The sequence below is a fragment of the Crocodylus porosus genome, unplaced genomic scaffold (assembly GCF_001723895.1).
Source record: "Crocodylus porosus isolate Cpor-Errol unplaced genomic scaffold, CroPor_comp1, whole genome shotgun sequence".
NCBI lineage: Eukaryota > Metazoa > Chordata > Crocodylia > Crocodylidae > Crocodylus > Crocodylus porosus.
Genome location: NW_017728937.1, coordinates 1,038,587 through 1,059,058, shown reverse-complemented (window position 1 = coordinate 1,059,058; position 20,472 = coordinate 1,038,587). Strand labels below are relative to the sequence as shown.

The window sequence follows — 20,472 nt, the reverse complement described above, 5'->3', positions numbered from 1 at the left end:
TCTCTGTGCCTTTTGTGGAAAGCTTTTTAACAAGAAATTGTACTTTGAGAATGGGTTTTTCTCTTGAATGGAACAAATCTATCTTATTCCCCAGATAAAGAACAAGCCCTGTCTCAGGGCAACTGAAAGTTTATAGACAGATAAAGAATACCATTAAAAGGTCATTCCTTTATATCTGCTTTCCTTTTTATCTTCTCTCCCTTTTATCTGCCAGCCTGATGCTGCAAGCCCAAAGGCCTGAGGCCTTCTTCCCTGGTGGGACATGAATGGTCTCACCTGCCCCAAAACTAAAAACACATTTTGGCCATACTGACTCACCTGTCCTCACATACTTCCCCAGGGCTCCCCTGGAAGCCTATCTTAGAATATTGGGGCTTGGCGTGGCATGCCAAAAACCCAAGGGTTTTGGATCCCCATAATATACATGGGAAAAGGGGTGTTGTCTTAACCAAGCCTCATTAAATTGGAAGCATTTAAGTCTGCTACTCAAAAGATCTTCAAGTAGTTTTCTTGACAAATAAATTAATTAGTGTTTAATTGTAATGTTTCTTTCTGTTGACAAGGTTTCACTTATGTCTCCAGGAATACACCATCTGAACCATCTGGCATATAACAGGCGAAACTGTTGGTTTCTTAAATTATAATTCCACTCCAGCTTTGGCATTGCAGAGTTTCTCACTGATGTCTGTTGAAAACTTGGTGCAGTTATAGCTATCCAGTTATGAGGAGTGCTTCTCAGGACTGTCATGCCTGCTTTTAGTACTGTTCTCAAAGTGTTTGCTTTCAGAGATGAACAAGACAAGCTATAATTAGTGCTGTAAAGTGGTGGGAGAGGAGCAAAGTATGGTGTCTTGCTTGATTCAAACACATTTTTATTTTCCCCCTCTTATTATTTCATGGAAGAAGGAAAATGTCTTTCAGGCCATTGTGGATAAAATATGACTCTTGTGCCTTTCATTGGGTTGGCATCTTTGAGGTTCAGGCTAGGCAGCGTCTTGAGTTCATTGTTAAGCTAAGGGTCAACTCTAAGTTTAAGGCCTTCCTGGAGCTGATTGAGTCTTGATTTGGTCAAGCTGGGCCTGACTGCCCTATTGCCTGCAGATGGCTAAACATTAAGGTACAAGCCCAGTCCCCCAGAAAGTTGTTGGTTCTTGACTCTTCACAAACCTGGAGCTGTGCCTGGCTTGTAGCATCATCTCTCCGCTCCTGTCCCCTGTTCTTGCCCTTGCTTCCTGCTTCAAGTCTTGGGCCCACATCCCTCCTAGCTCCAGTTCTGATTCCTATTCTCACTTTGGCTCCATTTCCTCCTTGGCAGTGTGCAAGCCCCCAGTCTTGTCTCCAGCCTAGTTCCCTAGTCAGGCTTTCTGCCCTCACCCTTACCTTGGACCTCCTGGTTCTGGCTTCCAGCACAGTACTGGTCTGAGGTTTCTCGCTCTGAATTCTCATCTTGATGCTTCATGGCCCTGCTCTCCCACTTAGTGACCAGGATATTAACCATTAGGTCAGACCTACACCCTGATTCATAACACTCATGAATGTGTAATCTGTTAATGTATATACAATGGGTTTGTAAACTCACCCCCCTCCCCACTGATGACAAGAACTTTTTAGAGCATCCCTAAAGCTAACTTTAGCTTAAACTTGTTCTGTTTATTATTCAATGCTCCCTCTCCCTCCTTAAGTTCCGCTAAGACTCAAGAGAAGTCAAAGTCGTGCTTCAAAAGGGTCCAGGCACCATTCTTTGCCTGTATAAATCTTCCTATTTTGAAATTAGTTTATTTAAAGTCAAACAGTCATCTAAGAAAAGTCTTTTCTCTTGTTCTCAGGTATCTCAGGGGTGGTGCCATCCTGAATGTGATAAGGACAGGTATATCTACGCCATGTCCCTGGCCTATCCAGAAAGGAGTGTCCTTGCTCACACAGACTAAACCCAGAAATGTGGTAATAAAGCCACCCCAAAGACATCCCATGTGGCTGGTCTTAAGCACACTAGACAGAGGTCTGTTGGGCAGCCATAGGGGATGACCCTAGAAATGCAGCAGTGAAGCTGCTCCATGTTTTGTTGTATGTGAGTAAAAGGTGAAATGTTTTGGGGAGCATCCCTTCCTGGATACAGCCAGCACAGTGTAGGCGTATTTGAAGTTGCTTGGACACTGTCCAGTGACTAATTCTATGAATATTTTAAACATGTCCAGCTTCTTAAAGCAGCAAGTATTTATAGCATCAAATGACCTTTCTAGGAAAGTACTATTCACATAAGAAGGCCCCATTAGGGAATTAGGGATATGAGCAGGGGCAGGCAATTATTTCAGGTGGAGGGCCACTTACTGAGTTTTGGCAGGCTGTCAAGGGCCGCATGACAGGCAGCCAGGGCAAGTAACTATTAATTTTCTAAATTTTTGGGGGGCCCTGTGGGCCAGATAGAATGGCCTGGCAGGCCGCATCCGACCCACAAGCCACATTTTGCCCATCCCTGGATGTGAGGCTTACTCTGAGGTCCAAAATATAGTAAAACCTGTGTTAATTGGCATTTTAGTAACTGTCATTTTTATTAATCAGGCATGGGGCAGAGGGAGCTTGCACGTGGCCGCTGCCGCCACCCACCACCCTGCACTGCTGTGTTTGGCCAAAAACCCCTGCCTCTGATAACCGGAATTTTTATATAACCAACACACTGTGTTCCCCAGTCATGCCAGTTAACACAGCTTTTACTGTATATGCAAAGAAGCTTCCTTCATGATATCAATGTCCCCTGAAACATTTAAAGAATTGCATGATATTTTGCCTTCAATGACAAGTGCTCATTTAGCTGTTGAAAAAGCCTGCTATAAAATATTTTCCACCCACCAATGTTTTTCTTTAAACTTCAAGGATGAATACTTCGGAGTCTTCATAAAAATCACTTTAATATAAGAATTTTGTAGAACATCTAACCTGATGCATTTTCTTCCCTTTGGAAAGGGGGAAGGTGACACACAGCTTTTTTTCTTGATAATGTATTTTAGATTCTGACAAAAACTTGCTTTGAGGGAATTCTATACCAGGCTTCAACTTTATGCAAGGATGTGCTTTCATTTTCTTGATGAGACAGTCTTACTGGACTTCTGCTCCTCTGACAAATATCCTCATATTTAAAACTTATAGCGTGTACAGCTTTTAATGAAAAAGACCCATTAAATATTCTATACAAAGCATAAACCTCCATAATTAATGCTTGAATACATCTTTCAAAATATAGCAGAAAAGAAATGCCATAAATATTTTCAGACAGAAAGGAAATTGTAAGTGCTCTTTGAGTATATACACACTTTTTAGTAATAAATATGTTTGTGTTCCTCTTGACATGTGAGATCTGTTCCTGACTGAGAGAAATCAGGGACAGAGGGGTTGCTTTCATTTTTTTATTACATATTACTTAACAAAATAAGCAAGCAAAAACCCAAGCAGGTATTGGTCTCCAAGAACTGACAAATATAAAAACTATGTATTTTCTTAATTCAGTAAAGATGCAGGCAATTTCGTAATATCCTAGTTATAGCAATAAAGTATAATTCATTAATAACTATCTTTGCATCAATTTGAAGTTCTATCCCCCATACAGACTAGTTAAGGATCCAGAACTGCTGACATCCAACTGCTACCCTCCCTATCATTGCCTTCTCATTAATTTTGTCTTGAAAGAATACATTAAAAAAAAAATAACAGAACAGTAGTTGGGAAAGTTATTCAAGTTTCCAGCTTGGTTAAGCAGAGCCAACAGCTCCTCCACAAGAAATGCATTAAGTCTTTGCATGTTTTTGTGACATGTAATCACTGCCCAGTTATTAAAGGAAGGTGCAAAGTTGCACTCTTTCTGAGGGAAGCTCAGGGAAGAATGGTGTCTTAGAAGGCAGAACTTTTCCCCATTATTCAGAAGGAACTTGTCCATTTTTACAGTACATTACTAGAAGTAACTTCCTTTCCCAGCTGTATCCATCCTGTGCAAAATAGCAGCATGAAACGGCTTGGTTGTGTCTAATCCTTCACTTCCTATGTGCTCCACTAGGAACATGCAAAGGAAGTAGCTCCTGTGCTTTCTGAATATGATTTCTGGTTGTGGTTGGTCTGTATGTGGACATTGTATGTCCTTGGCTAGTGAATGCACATGGTGGTGGTGAGAGGGAGAACAGTGCTTCTTCTGCGCAAAGAAAACAGCCCAGGCACAAAGCACAAAGCTTCCTTTTATTTCACACATTCAAACGGAAACCCAGTGTTTTTTGTTAGGGATTTCTGCATTTGCCAGCAGCTCTAATAATGTAATATTTTGCAGAGGCATGAAAACCAGAAGCTATTAACTAGTCCATTTATTTTCTCCTACTATCCAAGCTAAATGAAGAACATGTGAATTGAGGAAGACTGATGAAAAGTCTATGTAAAGCTTTGCCTTAATATAACTGTAGTGTACTTGAGAATTTGTTTTAATACTTCAGGCTGTGTCTATTTAAACCTTAGCATATAGCTCCATCTATAGGCAAATCGGTGGTCAATAACTTCAAAGTGTTAAATTCAGATTCACTTCCTGGTTTATTTTTTTTAAATCCTAATACTGTGATTAAACACACACACACACACACACACACACACACACACGGATCAATGGCATGAAGCTAGGGCCATCACAGGACTAAACTCACCTGTCTTATTAGTAGGAAATGGAATGAGATTTTTACACAGGCAATTTTGTGAAAGTCCAGAATCTGAAGAATAGCTGGACCCAGGTGCTGTGGAGTGGTAGTACTGTACTGATGAAGGCAGCACGAACCACACAGATGCCAATGATCTTAGCTTCAGTATGCTTTCTTCATTGTGGAGACTGGGGACATGGAAGATTCTTTTATAGCAGGGAGCAAATTATACTACTACACATGATAATTTTCTGAATACGGATGCACATCTTTTGTTACAAGCTGGAGAAATGGCTGCTTCTAAAGTTAAGAGGAGCTATATAAAATCTGGCAGCTTTCAAACATAAAGCAACATGATATGGGAAAATAAATTTAGTTCTTGTAAGACAGCTTTGCAGGAAGGTCAATAGATTTCCATAATTAAAGGCACTGTGTACTCAGAATGCCGGATTCCAAAGGTGATCCCAGAAGACATGGATTTCTTCAGTGTTACCTGGAAGAAGAAAAGTAAATCAAATTAATTGGAGTATTCTTCATTAATTACCCTCACTTCTTGCTAGTTGCCATACCCTGTACTCTCTGTAGTCAAGTACCAGGTCTGAAGAATCCCTGCTACTTACTGCACCTCATGCTCACTATATATCGGTAAAAAAGCTATCAGTAAAAAAGAAGTTTGGAGCTGTAAGTATAAGTGGGGGCAGAGAAGACAGGAACAATGAAGTACAGCAGCTGCTCTGCAATTTGGATGAAAAGTTCTACCTACATTTCTTAGTTAGATGGCATGACTTCATAGATTTCATAGATTTCATAGACATTAGGGCTGGAAGGGACCTCGGGAGATCATCGAGTCCAGCCCCCCGCCCAAAGGGCAGGAAGTCAGCTGGGGTCATAGGATCCCAGCAAGATAAGCATCCAATTTACTCTTGAAGGTGACCTGGTGCTGTTTAACCTTTGAGGCTGGCACTCTGAAAAAATAAAGTAACAACACTGCTCCTGTATGCACCGGTACTTGCATCGGTTATATGACAGAATATAAAAGTATTTATCTAGATGATGGTGATCCTTCACGTGAAATTTGCATACATAATTTCACCTTTGTATCCTATGTAGCATAGTGTATTCCTTGCTGCTTTCATTTAACTCTACCTACTAAGCTGGTAATTTATGATACAGCCTGTTCAACGAGTTATAAAATATCTTTCAGAGACTACAATAGTACATTTAATTTGATTTCTTACAGTATCTTCATAGCCTAGAGGTAAATATCATACTATGAAACAGTGGCTACATATTCACCATACATTACAGTAGTTGCAGGAAAAAGTTTTGTGCCACTTTTATAGATGTCCCTTTGAGCTATTTACACCTAAGTCTGCTACTATATGTAGAAGCAAACCTTATTTGTTTTAAAAAAATATCAGTACACTGAAGATAATTGCACTTTTTTGATACTGCTCATACAATAAGACTGTAAGTACATTTTAATTGCGGCTTTTCCTTTAAACTTCGTGGTTCTCAGATGCACAGATACAACCTATGTGTTTGCATAGGTGTTTTCTCTTAGGTTCAGATATTAAAGTATGATAGAAATCTCCCTTATGTCTATGTTGTTGGAATAAGAGATGGTGTTGGAAAGGATATATATGCACATGTATACTTAATAAAGGAACTTTCTCTTATGGGTGTCTTTCTGTGCAATTCATCTGTTTTAATCCCTTATTCGTGCATGGAGTTTGCTTAGCTTTCAAATATGGCTTCTCCTGCACCAGTCCTGTGTAATACTAACAGTAGTACTTCCAAGATCACGGTCCCATCTGCCAATTCTTCCTTTAAATCGTGAATCTATACATTGAAGATATAGTCGTTGCTTACTGGAATCTGATTTTTTTTTTTAAATATATATACCAGAGGCCAGTGGAAAAAGCCATGACTCATAATGGCTGAAATTAAAGACTTAATGCAAGTAAAGTAAATCCGGCTGCCAGGACTGTTAATAGTGCTATGCAAGGCTCTGGCCAGAGCTTCGGATCCAGAGAAGCTCCAGGGTCCGAGCAGCACATCCGGTTCAAGCGCTGCCGCATCCGTCTTCCCCCCACCTCAGAGCCACCTCCAGGATCTGGCCATAGGGTATAATGGAGACACAGTAAAATACTTATACCTTTCTTGTTTTTTGTCCCATTTGGATGAAATGTTGAGGGGTGGTAGACACGGCAGAGAGGATGAAGCCTGCCAAGTTTCAAGAAGATCAGTGCAGGGGTTTGGGGGCAACAGCATCCCAAATTCTTGAAAGCCAAACTCCTGTCACGTCTGTGTATTACACCACAGGGGAGTCAAAACTACAGGGGCAGTAGCACTTACTGACGCCACAAAGCCTGCCAAGTTTCAAGAAGATCAGTGCAGGGGTTTGGGGGGAACTGCACCTCAAGCTGTGGACAAGCAAAACAGGTGCCATGGGTGCTGTGGGACTGACTGTGTCTGTCTGGGGTGGGGGGGGGAGGGGAGACACTGCTGCAGGCCTGGCTGCTAAGCTGTTGTGTTACCAGTTGCCAGTTGATCAATCATGATTCACTCGGGGACCAGGGACTCAGGGACCAGCTCAATACACAGGACCTGGCTACTACACAGCGACTTAACAAGCATCAATCAGCACCTACAAAACCAGGCTAAGGAGAGGAAAGACTCAATACAGATGATCAACTGCCCCAAGACCCACACAGTCTTGGCACCAGTTTTGCCTGTCAGCAGCCAGGAGTGCAGGACCCCAGACCCCCCCTGCACCGATCTCCTCAACAGCTGGCAGGCGTCACAGCAGGGGCCACCATCCATGTAGCTGTCACCCCGCTGCGCCTGAACACACGCAGGGTCACCCATGGCACAAGTTTTGCTTGTCCATAGCTTGAGGTGCAGTTCCCTCCAAATTCCTGCACTGATATCCTTGATATGTGGCAGGCTTTGTGGCCTCAGGAAGAGCTACCAGCCCTGCAATTTTCACCCCCCTGTGCTGTAACACACAGCCCTGACATGAGTTTGGCTTTCAAGAATTTGGGGTACAGTTCCTCCCAAACCACTGCATTGATCTTCTTGAAACTTGGCAGGCTTCATGCTCTCAGCAGAGGCTTCCATCTCAGCAAGTTTCATCTAAATTGGACAAAAAACAAAGGTATAGATATTTCATTGATTCCCCATTATACCCTATAGCTGGATCTCTGAGGCGGCTCAGAAGCTTCAGCGGGATCAAGGCGGAAACCCGGTCCAGAGCTCCGGATCAGATCGCGGCCACCCAAAGCCGGATCGGATCGCTGCCAACTTACACAGGCCTAATTGTTAGTCCTGTAAATTTAGCTACTACCCCTAGTTCACAAAAACTATTGAAGAAGATGCTGAGACAATAAAGGCCAGCTGCTGAAAGGAGGAAAAGGGAAACAAGGGCTTTTTTGTCTTACCTTGTAGGCTGCAGGTCCAGGATGCAAAGTTCTATCTCCTGGAGGCCTGCTTGATGAACTCATACTGTACTCAGGTGCTCTGTGTTTGTATGCATCGAGCTTTGGCCTGTTATATGCAGCAGGACCTGGTGTCTGTAAAAGAGTCAATGAAATCTTTCAGATGAAAACATCAACATTGAGGATCCCCAGCCTCCCGTGAGAGTTGCATCAAGCTTGATAGGAAAATGTTATCATAGCATGTAAGTAAAGTTAACAATTTGAAGAGCCTGAAGAGCAAGTTTTTTCTTTTTATAGTTTGCATCTCCTTCAGAAGTTTCCATTAAATGTTTTGAAATCTGTTCCCAGCTGTTAGGGTAGCTTGTTATGTTCAATGCTTTGAAGTTGTACCTGCTTATAGTATTGTTTATGTTTTAGCCTTAGTGAATCATTGCTTAAGTTTTGTCCTTATTAACTTTTTGGTTTTTATTATTAGCTGGCTTTGAGTTGTTTTTGTAGAGCTTATAGGTGCTCATTATTATATCTTTTCTTTTTTTACCACTGTGAGAAGTTCTTTTAACATAACATAGCAATGGCCTTGTTACTAGCTTCAGTTAACTGAACTTGGCACTAACCAGCTGAATCAGAGGGATGAAAGAATTGGATATATTGATGAAAAGTGATAAGGAAGACCAATGGACAATGCCCAAAGTAAGACACCGGAAAAAGGCCAAATTTAAGAGATGTGCCTGTAATGGATCTGTTACACAAAGGAATATGCTGACGGGATAAAAGATGGATAATATGCTGACTACAAAGAGACCAATCCAAAAGCAGAGAGTCATCAAAGAAGTGAAGTTGAAGAAAAGCATAAAAGCGGGGAGCAAAAAAGTTCATCACCATACGTCAGAAATCCAGCCTTCAACACCTGCCTTGACCCTCCCAGCCCACGATGTGCCCTTTGCTTCCAGGAACTGAGTGGCCATCTTTTCTGCCTGAGCAAAGTAACATCTGGGATTGGGTGAGATTATTGTATTAATGTTTTTTTTTTCTCTCTGAATATAGAAACTGCTGAGATAATACTTGTTGTACTAATAAAGTCAGACTTTGATTTCAGGACACCGAGTTGTCCAAGACTCATTTTAAGATGTTGAGTTGTCTGTATTTTGATTTTAGGACACCGAGTTGTCTAAGCTTGTGAACTTCTTCCCTATTGATCAGGACAAAATCCAAGATAGGTGATCCCTTAGCTGTATCCTGCACCTTATGGAACTGAAAGTTGCCCTTCACCAAGTTATGAACCAACTTCACACTGAAGTCCAGAAAATTGAACTCTCACCAGTACCATCCCATTCCCATTTCCATACCATTCCTTCCCAGTACCAGAAATTATCAGACGCTTGGAAAGTATGATTTCTGAGGAAAGACGGAGAGAATTGGGATTATTTAGTCTGCAGAAGAGAAGACTGAGGAGAGATTTGATAACAGTCTTTATATACCTGAGGGGTGATTTATAAAGAGGGTACAGGTAGACTATGTATTGTGACTGCAGGGAACAGGACAAGGAGTAGCATTCTTAAATTGCAGCAGAAGAAATGTAGATTGTATATTAGAAAGAACTTGCTCACGGTGAGGGTGGTTGAGCATTGGAACAGACTACTTCAGGAGTTTGTGGAATTTCTACTCTCAGAAGTTTTCAGAAACAGGTTAGACAAACATTTGATTTGGGTTATTTAGACAGGGGTCATCCTGCCTTGAACAGGGGGTTAGCATAGATGATCTTTTGAGTTTCCTTCCATCCCTACTTTTCTATAATTTTATGATTAGGGTTGGTAGAAAGACTAGGTCTAATTTGAAGACTTTGGGAGTCTCATTGATTTTGATGGTATTTGAGTCATGTCCTTTGGATAGGTAGATGCTGCAAGTATACAGAAGTGCCCTGTCTTGATGATGGCACAGTAAGTAGGACTCTGGATACCACTGTCCATGTGCAAGCTGAGTGCCTGGATCTGCTTGCATTTGTACATTAAGAAAGGACCCAGCAATATTTGGAGCCCTTCAGTTTTGGAGGGGGCCTCTGGTTACTGATAAGAATACTTGGAAAGGAGGTGGAAAGGCAGCCTACCTTATGGCGATCCTCATAAAAATAACCTATGTTACTTTTCCATTTCATAGAATAGCAAGGACTAGCTGTTTTGTCCACTGTGTTGGGGCCCAACACTTTAGGGATTGTATATCTGGCAGGACCTGGCAGGAGAGAACAATAACAATTATTATAATCAGCATGATTGTTCAAGGATTAGATAGCACATCTAGACAGGGAAGAAATTTTCAAACTGAGGCTGGGGAGAAAACAATTCCAACTATGTTGGGGCACCAATTTGTAATACTGTAGTAGCCTCATGGGACTATCATATAATCTGTTTTTTAGCCTTTGTGGACAGGACCTATCTTCATTTTTCTGAGGCTGTGGGATGCTTCACTTAGCATGTTTTACAGCAGCAAAATGGACTTTCTTGGCTGACTGCTTTGTCCTTTGCATCAGTATTCTGATCCTGCCTTATCCGATGCCACAAGCACAGATGAGTTGTCTTGGCCTTCAAGGCCTGTAGTAGCCTATCCTTATGCTAATTGCCATGTCTTAAATTATCAACATGTTTGATAATCCCCCTGCTCTGCTCATGCACTTAAAAAGTAAGCTATTGGGGAACAGCATTGTCATCACATCCTGCGTTTGTCTAGGCCAAGTTACAAGAAGTCCCTACTCTATGATGGGCTGGGGGCACTATCACAATATAGTTTTTCTTTCTTATTTTTGTTATTTCAGAAGAGATACTTGCCATGTTAAACAATACACACAGAAAGGAGCATTTTTCAAAGTATTGTGTATTTGTCACAGGACTCCCATTGACTTCTCCATATTTTCCCACATCACCTGCTCTTCTGTGCTCTCAGCCATTTTTGGTAGTCTTGGGAGTCTGAGCGCCACATATTCTGAGTATGAGCAGAGCAATTTCTTGCCTGGCTCTCAGGCTCTGGGACCAGGAGACCAGAAGCTGAGAGCACAGAAGAACATTAGCTGTCTATTCCAGTTCCAGCCCCTTGCTCCCAGGGGGGGTGGGGAGTGGAGTCGCAGAGCCAAGCAACCCTCTGTTGCACCCAGCTGACTGAAGAGCAGGCTCTTGGATGTTTGCAGTGTTTTTTTAAGTGGTCTAGTGAGAGGACAGCATTGGGGGCTTCACATCTACCTGAAGTGCTCTGAAGGAGAATTTGGAGCAGTTCACATGCATCTCTTTCCATGACCAGTGTGCTTGTTTTATTTATTTATTTATTTATGGTTTTGTTTTCCCTGTTTTCAGCCTGCACTGGATTTATCATTTATATATGCATGAACTTAGCAAACATCAAACACAAACATTGTTTCCCCATTCTGGACTGTGCAAATGTTAACTAAAGTATTGCAGGATTTTCTTCTGAACTAGTGTGCATTTGCCACCATTCACCTAGGTACTCAGTGGTTTGGTTTAACACTGACTGCTCAGATGGCCCCATGGTTTGTCAGGGTCTGCAATCAAAGCTACTAGGGCTGTGCGAAACAGCACCGTTTCGACTTCCATTTCACTGTTTTGACAGAACAGTGTTTTGTTTCAATTTTTATTTCATTTCATTTTGAAAGCACTGTTCCATTTTGTTTCATTGAAACTGTGTCATCATTTCAACGCTATTTTGACAGTTCATCCATAGGCTATAATGGGGAAGCACAACACTGCCTATAACTTTGCCATTTTTTGTCAGTTTTATATTAAAGCAGCAGGGATGGTAGCCCCTTCTGAGGGCATAAAGCCTTCCAATTTTGAAGGAGGTAAGTGCAAGGGTTTCTGGGAAACTGCACCTCAAATCTTGACAGCAAAACTTGTGTCACTTGTAAGTGTGGAGGCACAGAGGGGTGAAAACTGCAGGTATGGTAGCCTCTGCTGAGGGCAATAAGCCTGCCAGCTTTCAAGGAGATAGGCACAGGGGTTTCTGAGAAACTGCACCTCAAGCAGCTGGCAAGAAAAATTCATGACTTGTATGACCGCATGTGTATGTTAAGGGGTCTCTACACGACATGGTAGTGTGCCCCAGTGAGGTCTCCTTCTCCCCTACAGCCTCAGCCCGGTCCACTGCTTAAATGACAACAGGTATAAAATAACTTAGTGAACATTCGCACAGTAGTACCAGCAGTATCTCAGGCAGCCAAACTGTGACAGAGCCCTTCTTCCCTCTCCTGCAGGAGCTTCTTTCCTAGCGTGTGTTAAGGTGTGCCCTCACTGTGTTCTGCCCCCTCCCTTGCCTTACTTTCTATTTCCCTGCAAGCAAACCCAGCTTCAGCTTCAAAACTCAAAACTTTGTGAAACTTCTGAAATGTTTCGACTACCCTCGTTTAGTTTCACAGGTGTTTCGAAGCCTTTCATTTCATTTTGATTTTTCTGTTTCAAGCTCAAAATGAGTTGAAATAGCATCAAAATGAAACAGCCAGCGAAATTTCACACAGCTCGAAAAGCTACTCTTTGGTGTCAGAACCCAGTCTATTCTGGAGGAGTAAAGTCACTTTTCTTTGTAATGAAGGCTTCCGCCGCCATCTAGAAGCCAGGAGAAGGCAGAAGGTGTAGGACTGTCTATACATACCAACTGCTGTAGTCCCTTAAGCAGCTGTGTTTCCCCAGGACTTGCTTTGCATCCTGGTGGCTGCCATATTGGAACAGCATGGCAGTGAACATGTTCCTATGACACCTGCTGTCAGCCAGCAGAAGTTCTGGTGGGCGAAGCAGCCAAGTATAAAATAAGACCTGCATGTCAGGGCTAAAAGGAAAAGGGATTTGCATATTCTTTTCAAATGCACCTAAGTAAATGACGTTGTTTCACATTTTAGTCTGTTAATCTTGATGACAATCCCACTTAGCTCTGGGTATAACACTGGATCCTTCTGAAGCTTTTATCTTGTTTCAGAATACTTTCCTCTGGAATCAGACTCGGGGCTGTCTGCGCTCAGGCCAGGTTTCAATAACAGGAATCCTACATCAGATTTATTTATTAGTTAATGGATTTTTACCTGGAGTGCTGTCTACTCTGAAGCTTTTAGATCTAAAGGAAATGGAGTGAATAGGAGCACATCGATAGACATGTTTTCTTGACTTCTCTGGTGAGTAATCACCTAGACAAGAGTAGAACAAAGCAACAGTAATGATGGCTTGCCTTTAAAAGCATGCAAAGCAAATGATTTGGTCTTTCGGTTCAGCATACAAAATTTCAGAGCTTCCATCTGACCCATCACACTGTATTGCTTTTTCCCACACATCCTGTCCTCATGGTCTGGTATTGCCATTTCTCCTACCTCCTACAGCAGGGGTGGGCAAAATGTGACCTGCAGACCAGATGTGGCCCACCAGGCCATTTTATCCAGCCCACAGGGCCTCTAAAAATTTAGAAAATTAAGATTTATCTGCCCCTGGCTGCCTGTCATGAGGCCTTTGATAGCTTGCCAAAACTCAGTAAGCGGCCCTCCACCCAAAATAATTGCCCTCCCCTGTCCTACTGCAAGTGCCTACCACCAACTCCCCCCTCATTCTAGTTCTGCATTCTAGCCTGTCTGTCCACATGCCATTCCTTCTGTATCTCTGCCCCATGGTCCTATGTGGCTGCTTCTCCCACATTTCATCCCCCAGCATTAGAGCTGTTTCTGTTTGAGGATATGCATACTTTATTCTAAAAAGATGTTCTAAAGTTTCCAATCAGTTAAGAGAGGGAGATTACGGACATGCTATCCTCACTTTGGACAGCCTGCTAGAGATGTGCTACTCACTTGGTCCAGGAGTGATCTCTGTTTTCACTATGGGACGTCCAGATATGGTATAAGCTGGGGCAACTTCCTTCCCCCTTCTGGTCAATGAGGCCACATAGTAGCGAGGACCTGGAGAGCAGCTTTCTTTGCAACGTGGCCTTGTCCCACTAATACTATAAGCAGGGGCTTTCTTTTTGGTTGGATTGTGCTTCATGTAACCTAGGAAGAAAGACTACATTTTCTATGTGTTGACCAAGTCACATTTTAAATTCCCTTTGTATTACAGTGCTAAAGTCATTTGAGTCTTTGGCCTCATGAAGTTCCTTTTCAGGACATTGTGTTTCCTTTTGTTTTGTAGGACATATATTCAGTATATCATACATTTTTTCAGATTCTGTGTATCTCAGATTTTTCACCCAGCAATAGGTGTCTACTACAGACTGCTAAACCAGGAGGAGGAGCTGGATCTGGAATTTTTCAGAGAACTGGTGGCAGCTGCACATTCAAAGGACATAGTTGTTATGAGTGCTCTCAGTTACCCTGACATCTGCTGGGAGGGGCGCTTGGCCAGATCTGACTGGTCCTGTAGGTTTTTGACCTGGGTGGAAGAACTTTTTTTAGTACAGAAGGTGAAAGGGTTGACCATGGAGAAGGCTTTGTTGGATTTTGTTCTAGTCAAAGGGGACAACCTGGTGGGAGATCTGAGGATGGGAGATAGTGATCATGAGATGATAGAATTCATTATCCATCATAGGGCAGGGAACTCAGTCAGTAAGGCAGAGGTGCTTGAATTCAGGAAGGCTGACTTCAATGAGCTTAGGAAAATAGTGGGAGAGACCCTATTGGAAGAGGGACTGGAGGAGAAGGGAGTTCAGGAAGGGTGGTCATTCCTCAAAGGAACAATCCTCAGAGAGCAGAAAAGGTCTATTCCTTTATTCAGGAAAGGTGGAAAAGGGGCCAGGAAGTCTTCTTGGCTTACCATCGGAGTCAAGGAGTGCTTAAAAAAGAAAAAGGAGAACTACAGACAATGAAAACAAGGAGTAGTCACCAAGGAGGAATACACAAATGTTTGTAGGGAGATGATAAGGAAGGCAAGGGTGGTGACCAAGATCAGGTTGGTGACTGAAATCAAGGACAATAATAAGTTCTTCTTTAGGTATATAGGGAGCAGGAAGAAGACAAAGGGAAATGTGGGACCCTTGCAGAATAGGATGGGACAGCTGAAAAACAGACAGTCAGGAGAAAGCAGAACTGTTTAATGAACACTTTGCACTGGTGTTCCTGCATACAAATGGTGATCACCTGCCTGGTCAGATATTGGATTGATGCAGGGGGGAGTTGCCAAAAAATGATCAGTGTTGAACTGGTGAGGGAGCACTTAAAGCAGCTGAATGTCTTCAAATTAGCAGAACTGGATGTACTACACCTGAGAGTGCTGCGGGAATTAGCTGGAGTCATTGCAGGATCATTGGTGAAGGATTTGAAGACTTGTGGTCTTTGGGAGAGTTCCCACAAGACTGGAAAAGGGCCAATGTAGTGTCAATCTTTAAAAAGGGGAGGGGGGGAGAATCCAGGAAACTATAGGCCTTGATACTGGGTAAAATTTCGGAAAAAATTATCAAAAAGTCCATTTGTGAGAGACTGGCAGAAGGCATGATGCTGAAGGATAGCCAGTCTGGTTTGGGCAGGTTGTGTTTGACCAATCTCATCTTCTGTGGTCAAGTGACAAACCGCTTAGATGTGGGAGATGCAGCTGGTATCATATATGTGGATTTTAAAAAGGCCTTCAATATAGTCCCCCAAGAGGCTCTTATAAAAACAAAACAAAACTGGGGGTTGTGGGCTGGCAGAATCCATAGTCAGGTGGGTTGGGAACTGGCTAAGGGGTGAAATCCAGAAAGTGTTAGTGGATGGGTCTGTATCATTTTTCCGGGAGGTGGCCAGTGGTGTCCCACAGAGTCTAGTTCTTGGCCCTGTGCTGTTCAACATTTTTATCAACAATTTAGATGAGGAGGTGGAAAGCATTCTGGTCAAGTTTGTAGATGATACTAAGTTATGGGGGAAAGTGGTTAAACTAGGGAATAGGATGTGGATACAAGCAGACCTGGGCAAGCTGGAAAGGTAGGTGGAATGGAACCAGATGCAGTTCAATAAGGGTAAATGCAGAGTACATCATTTGTGGAGAAGTAACTACCAACATGAATGTAGGTTAGGAGGAGATGTCCTGGCCAGCACGATGACTGAAAGGGATCTCAAGGTTATGGTTGATCACAAGATGGACATGAGGCACCAGTGCAATGCTGTAGTCAACAGAGCTAATAGCATACTGAAATGCATTAGTTGATGTGCTGCAAGCAGAGCTAAGGAAGTGATACTTCCTCTACTTGGTGCTGGTGAGACCCCACCTGGAGTACTGTGTCCAGTTCTGGGCGCCACACTTCAAAAAAGATGTGGAGAATCCTGAAAGGGTCTAGAGAAGGGCCACAAAATGATTAAGGGCCTGGAGGACAAACCTTATGAGGAAAGACTAAGGGATGTGAGATTGTTTAGCCTGGGGACAAGAAGACTGAGGGGGGACTTGGTGGCCATCTGTAAGTATGTAAAGGTGAATATCAGGATCCAGGAGAAAAACTGTTCATTAGGGTGCCCCAGGGGAGGAGACGGAGCATTGGCCATAAATTGTTAGAGGATGGTTTCAGGTTGGATGTAAGGAAGGAAGAATTTCTTTTAGTAAAGGTGACCAGAATCTGGACTAGACTTCCCAAGGAGGTGCTGTAGTCCTCAATCGTGGAAGTCTTCAAGAGGAGACTGGACAGACACCTTGCTGGGATCATTTGATCTCAGCAGTATTCCTGCCCAGAGCAAGAGGATTGGACTCAGTAATTGTTTGAAGTCTCTTCCAGCCCTTGATTTTTATGATTCTATGAAAAAATGAGCTGCCCGGTTTTGTTCTCATACCAGTGACTAAGGGTTTGGAAATACAGTAAAATAGATGTTCCATGATAGTTATTTTCCAAGCACAGATGAAACCTAAGGTCCCTTTCAAAGCAAAGTGACTGAACTAAAACGTTTAAACTGCACAAAAAATTGTTCAGTCATACAGAAGAGGAATTCTCTAAACAATCCGTGTTAGAGCTCTGACAGGAAGACACCATCTTAATGACAGGGCTGCAAAGTCTGAGAAAATTGCTATCTGTGATCAGTGTCAAAATTAACCAGAAGTTAATTAACCAGATTTCAAATTAACCAGAAGTAAATGTAAAGAATTCTTATAACTAATCTGGGAGGGGGGTGAGTCTTTCTAATGCATTCTAATAAGAGATGTTACCTATCATGGATTCTGCTACTTGTAGATACAATTACGTTACTAACATGGTAATTTCACACCAAAAGCAGCAACTGCCACTTAATGAAGCAGTAACTGATATTTTAAAAATTGATTTAGACAATTCCTTCTGAATGAATTATATTTCCATTCTATGTTAGAAACTACAGTGATGGATACCTTAGAATCATAGAATCATAGCAGTCAGGTCGGCAGGGACCTTGTAGATCTTCAAGTCCGACCCTCCGCCTGGGCGGGAGAAAAACTGGATTCAAATGACTCCAGCCAGGTAGGCATCAAGCCTCTTCTTAAACACCCCCAGGGTAGGAGCCAGCACCGCTTCCCCTGGAAGTTGGTTCCAGCTCCTAGCCGCCCGGACTGTGAAGTAGTTCTTGCGGATGTCTAATCTAAACCTACTCCCCAATAACTTGTGTCCATTATTCCTTGTTATGCCAGGGGGCGCCAGGGGAAACAGTGTCTCCCCCAAACCCTTCTGGTCCCCCCTAATGAGTTTATAGACAGTCACCAGGTCCCATAGACAGTCACCAGGAAAAAGGTATTAAAAGCCAATTGTAATTTACACAAGCATGAGGCAGAACAAGAGAAGAGCCAATATTAGCTGCCTTTTGCAAACAACCATCTTTAAGTTCTTGGTGTCACAGACAGACAGCTTTCCTTGCCTCGAATTCTCTGAGGAGCAAGTCACGGATGGTGGAAAATGCAGCTAATCCTAAAAGTAATATTCTTTATGAATTTCCCAAAAATTAACATTTTGCAATCCCTGCTCTGTGGAAATTTGTGTGTAATTCAGCCTTGTGCTTTTGTCATGAAAATTTACCATCTCAGCAACAAAATCTATGTGTCATAGAGAAAATTAGAAGAATGACTGATATTAAAACACTATTTGAAGTAGTATTATGTAGATGTGTACTAAGTAGAGCCACTCAGTTCTCTCTGCTAAGTTATAAAAAAAAATACTAATATTCAGCTGCTATGTGGGAAAAGTTATACTAATTGTCACACCAAAGGCAGTGGAGTTATTTAAGTAAAATACACAAGAGTGTACACAAAATGAATAATCTGAACTGATCTAAACTTTGTTTAATTTATTACTATGAACCAGGTTTCCTAGAGTTCTGTATTTGTATGTGATTTTTACCTGTTGTTCCCTGTATTGAGTACTTGGGTCCTGGACCAGTATACTGGGCTACTATTGGTATCCTTGGCCGATGTGGTCTCCAGGTTCCCACCCAAACTCTGTCACCCATAGTGGGAGCTGGTTACAAAGCCTAAAGAGAAAGTAGAAGTGTTAATAATATTCTTTGAAAGAAGAAGAGTTCTTTTTCTTTTGAGAGTTTCAAAAAAAACATTCTCAACCTGGCCCTGAAACTGTACTACACCCAAAGGCTAGTTGTGGGCATAATGGATCTGTGTTGAAGGAACCATGTTTTGTACCTCCCCTAAGGTCGCTGCTGCCAGCAGCATGGTATTACTGAGGTAATACACAGCTGTTTGAGATTTTCCTTGGATATCAGTCTAGCTCCATTTCCCATAAGGTGAATACTCAGTAATGGGGACAGGACAGCTGAATCTTGTTATTGAAGTCCCTCTTGAAGTGATAGAGAGGGCATTTCCCAGTATCCAGAACAAGGACTACTTTGATATTTCAAAGGGATCTGTTTCTTTGCCCAGTCATATCATTCACTGTAAAGCAGACCCCAGGTTTACCTGCTCTCTGTCACTGGTCATTGTATTGTGCACCCCAGCAGTCTTCTACACTTCTGTCCACACCATACTGCATGGAGGCATACAATACTCACTGGCTGTACTTGACCTATGACAAATTCTAGAGATCAAGCAATGTAGATGCCTAAAAGCGTAGCTGGACACGTATCGAGTGACACTCTAAAATAGCTCTCTTGTCTCATTTCCAGGATTTGCCATGCATGAAGTTGTAGTGAGTGGACCACTAGTTTTTCAGCTGGAAGTGAGTGCAGTTAGCTTCTCTTGGCTACTACATTTACAGAAGAAGGAGTTGGTTTTTCTCCTCCCTCACCACATGGATGAAATTCCAACTTCAAAATCCTTGGGTCTTCTTGATGAGGTATAGGAAAAGGCACATCCTAAGTTTTAGTTTATAGCACTGAACATTAAAAAAAACCCTCATTTTTCTTTGACTTTGTGAGTGATACAAATCTACTGTGGCAGTAGTTTTCAAACTTCCAAAAATGAAAGAACTCTTTTGCATCACTTCTTCTGCCATAGAACCCCTACCCCTGGCTCTGGGGACCGTATAACCTGACATGGAGCCAGGCGACCTGACCTGGCAGTGGTGATACACTGTCTCCTGGTCTGCTCTGCCATTACCCCCAATCTCTTTATGGGATCCCTGATGACTTCTCCCAGAATCCCAGTGTTCCACAAAACACAGTTTGAAACCCCCTGGACTACAGAAATAAGGATCCAATCCATTCTGTATTCTTCTGATTTCAGTGAGACTCCTGTGTACAGACTGATTTAAGGATAAGCCTCTGAACAAGTAAGTCCATACGATATTTTACACTCCCTTTTCAGACTATACTGCATTGAAGTACACCGGGGCAATCTGTACTACAGAAGGATTTTCAATGCACAGGAAGAACAAAGCTGTACTCTTCCTCTCTCTGCCTCTCCACAAAATTCCACCAAATTGTACAATAGAAATATATCATGTAAACCCTAATCATGTAAGTCAGAATTACTTGTGGGAGTAAAGTTTTGCTGGATTTTAGCTTTATCTCTTCTCATCACTCCTCTATGTGAAGGCTAGACAAATTATAAAGGAAGTGGATGGAGGGAAATGCCAGAAGAAGAAAAAGCCTACTTTTAGTCAGCTGAAATAGTTCTTCCCTCAATTAGCTCAAAAAACTAAAAGGGGTTAGGGCTTAACACAATAGGCCAGTCTCCAAACTTGTCAAGCTACCTTGGGTGAATCTGATATCTTTTGTTAGATGAGAAAAGATCTCAGATTCACCCAAAGAACCTTGTCTGCCTATGTCCTTAGACCAATATAGCTACAACCTACACCCCTCAAACTATCATATCATGTATATACTGTGCACTCATTTTATAAAAAAGAAAATCATATTGTTGCAATATGAAGGACTCACTAGAGAGCTCTGGAGTTCCACAGGAGAATACAGCTGTTTCTTTTTGAAGACAACGCAACCATGAATTTACTGTGTAGGTTGCCCAGTTGCAATC

At 42.3% G+C, this 20,472-nt stretch overlaps 1 protein-coding gene across 1 annotated transcript; it reads right to left on the bottom strand.

The window, feature by feature from the left end:
* Window positions 1-5,067: 5,067 nt before the first annotated feature.
* ODF3 (outer dense fiber of sperm tails 3) lies at window positions 5,068-18,505 on the bottom strand. The gene is made up of 7 exons (XM_019547161.1): window positions 18,389-18,505; window positions 13,926-14,123; window positions 13,176-13,277; window positions 10,209-10,330; window positions 8,095-8,260; window positions 5,903-5,916; window positions 5,068-5,157 (listed from the first exon to the last, which is right to left on the bottom strand). The coding sequence occupies exons 1-7, from the start codon at window positions 18,495-18,497 to the stop codon at window positions 5,068-5,070; spliced, it is 801 nt and encodes a 266-aa protein (XP_019402706.1). The 5' UTR covers window positions 18,498-18,505.
* Between the last annotated feature and the right edge of the window lie 1,967 nt (window positions 18,506-20,472).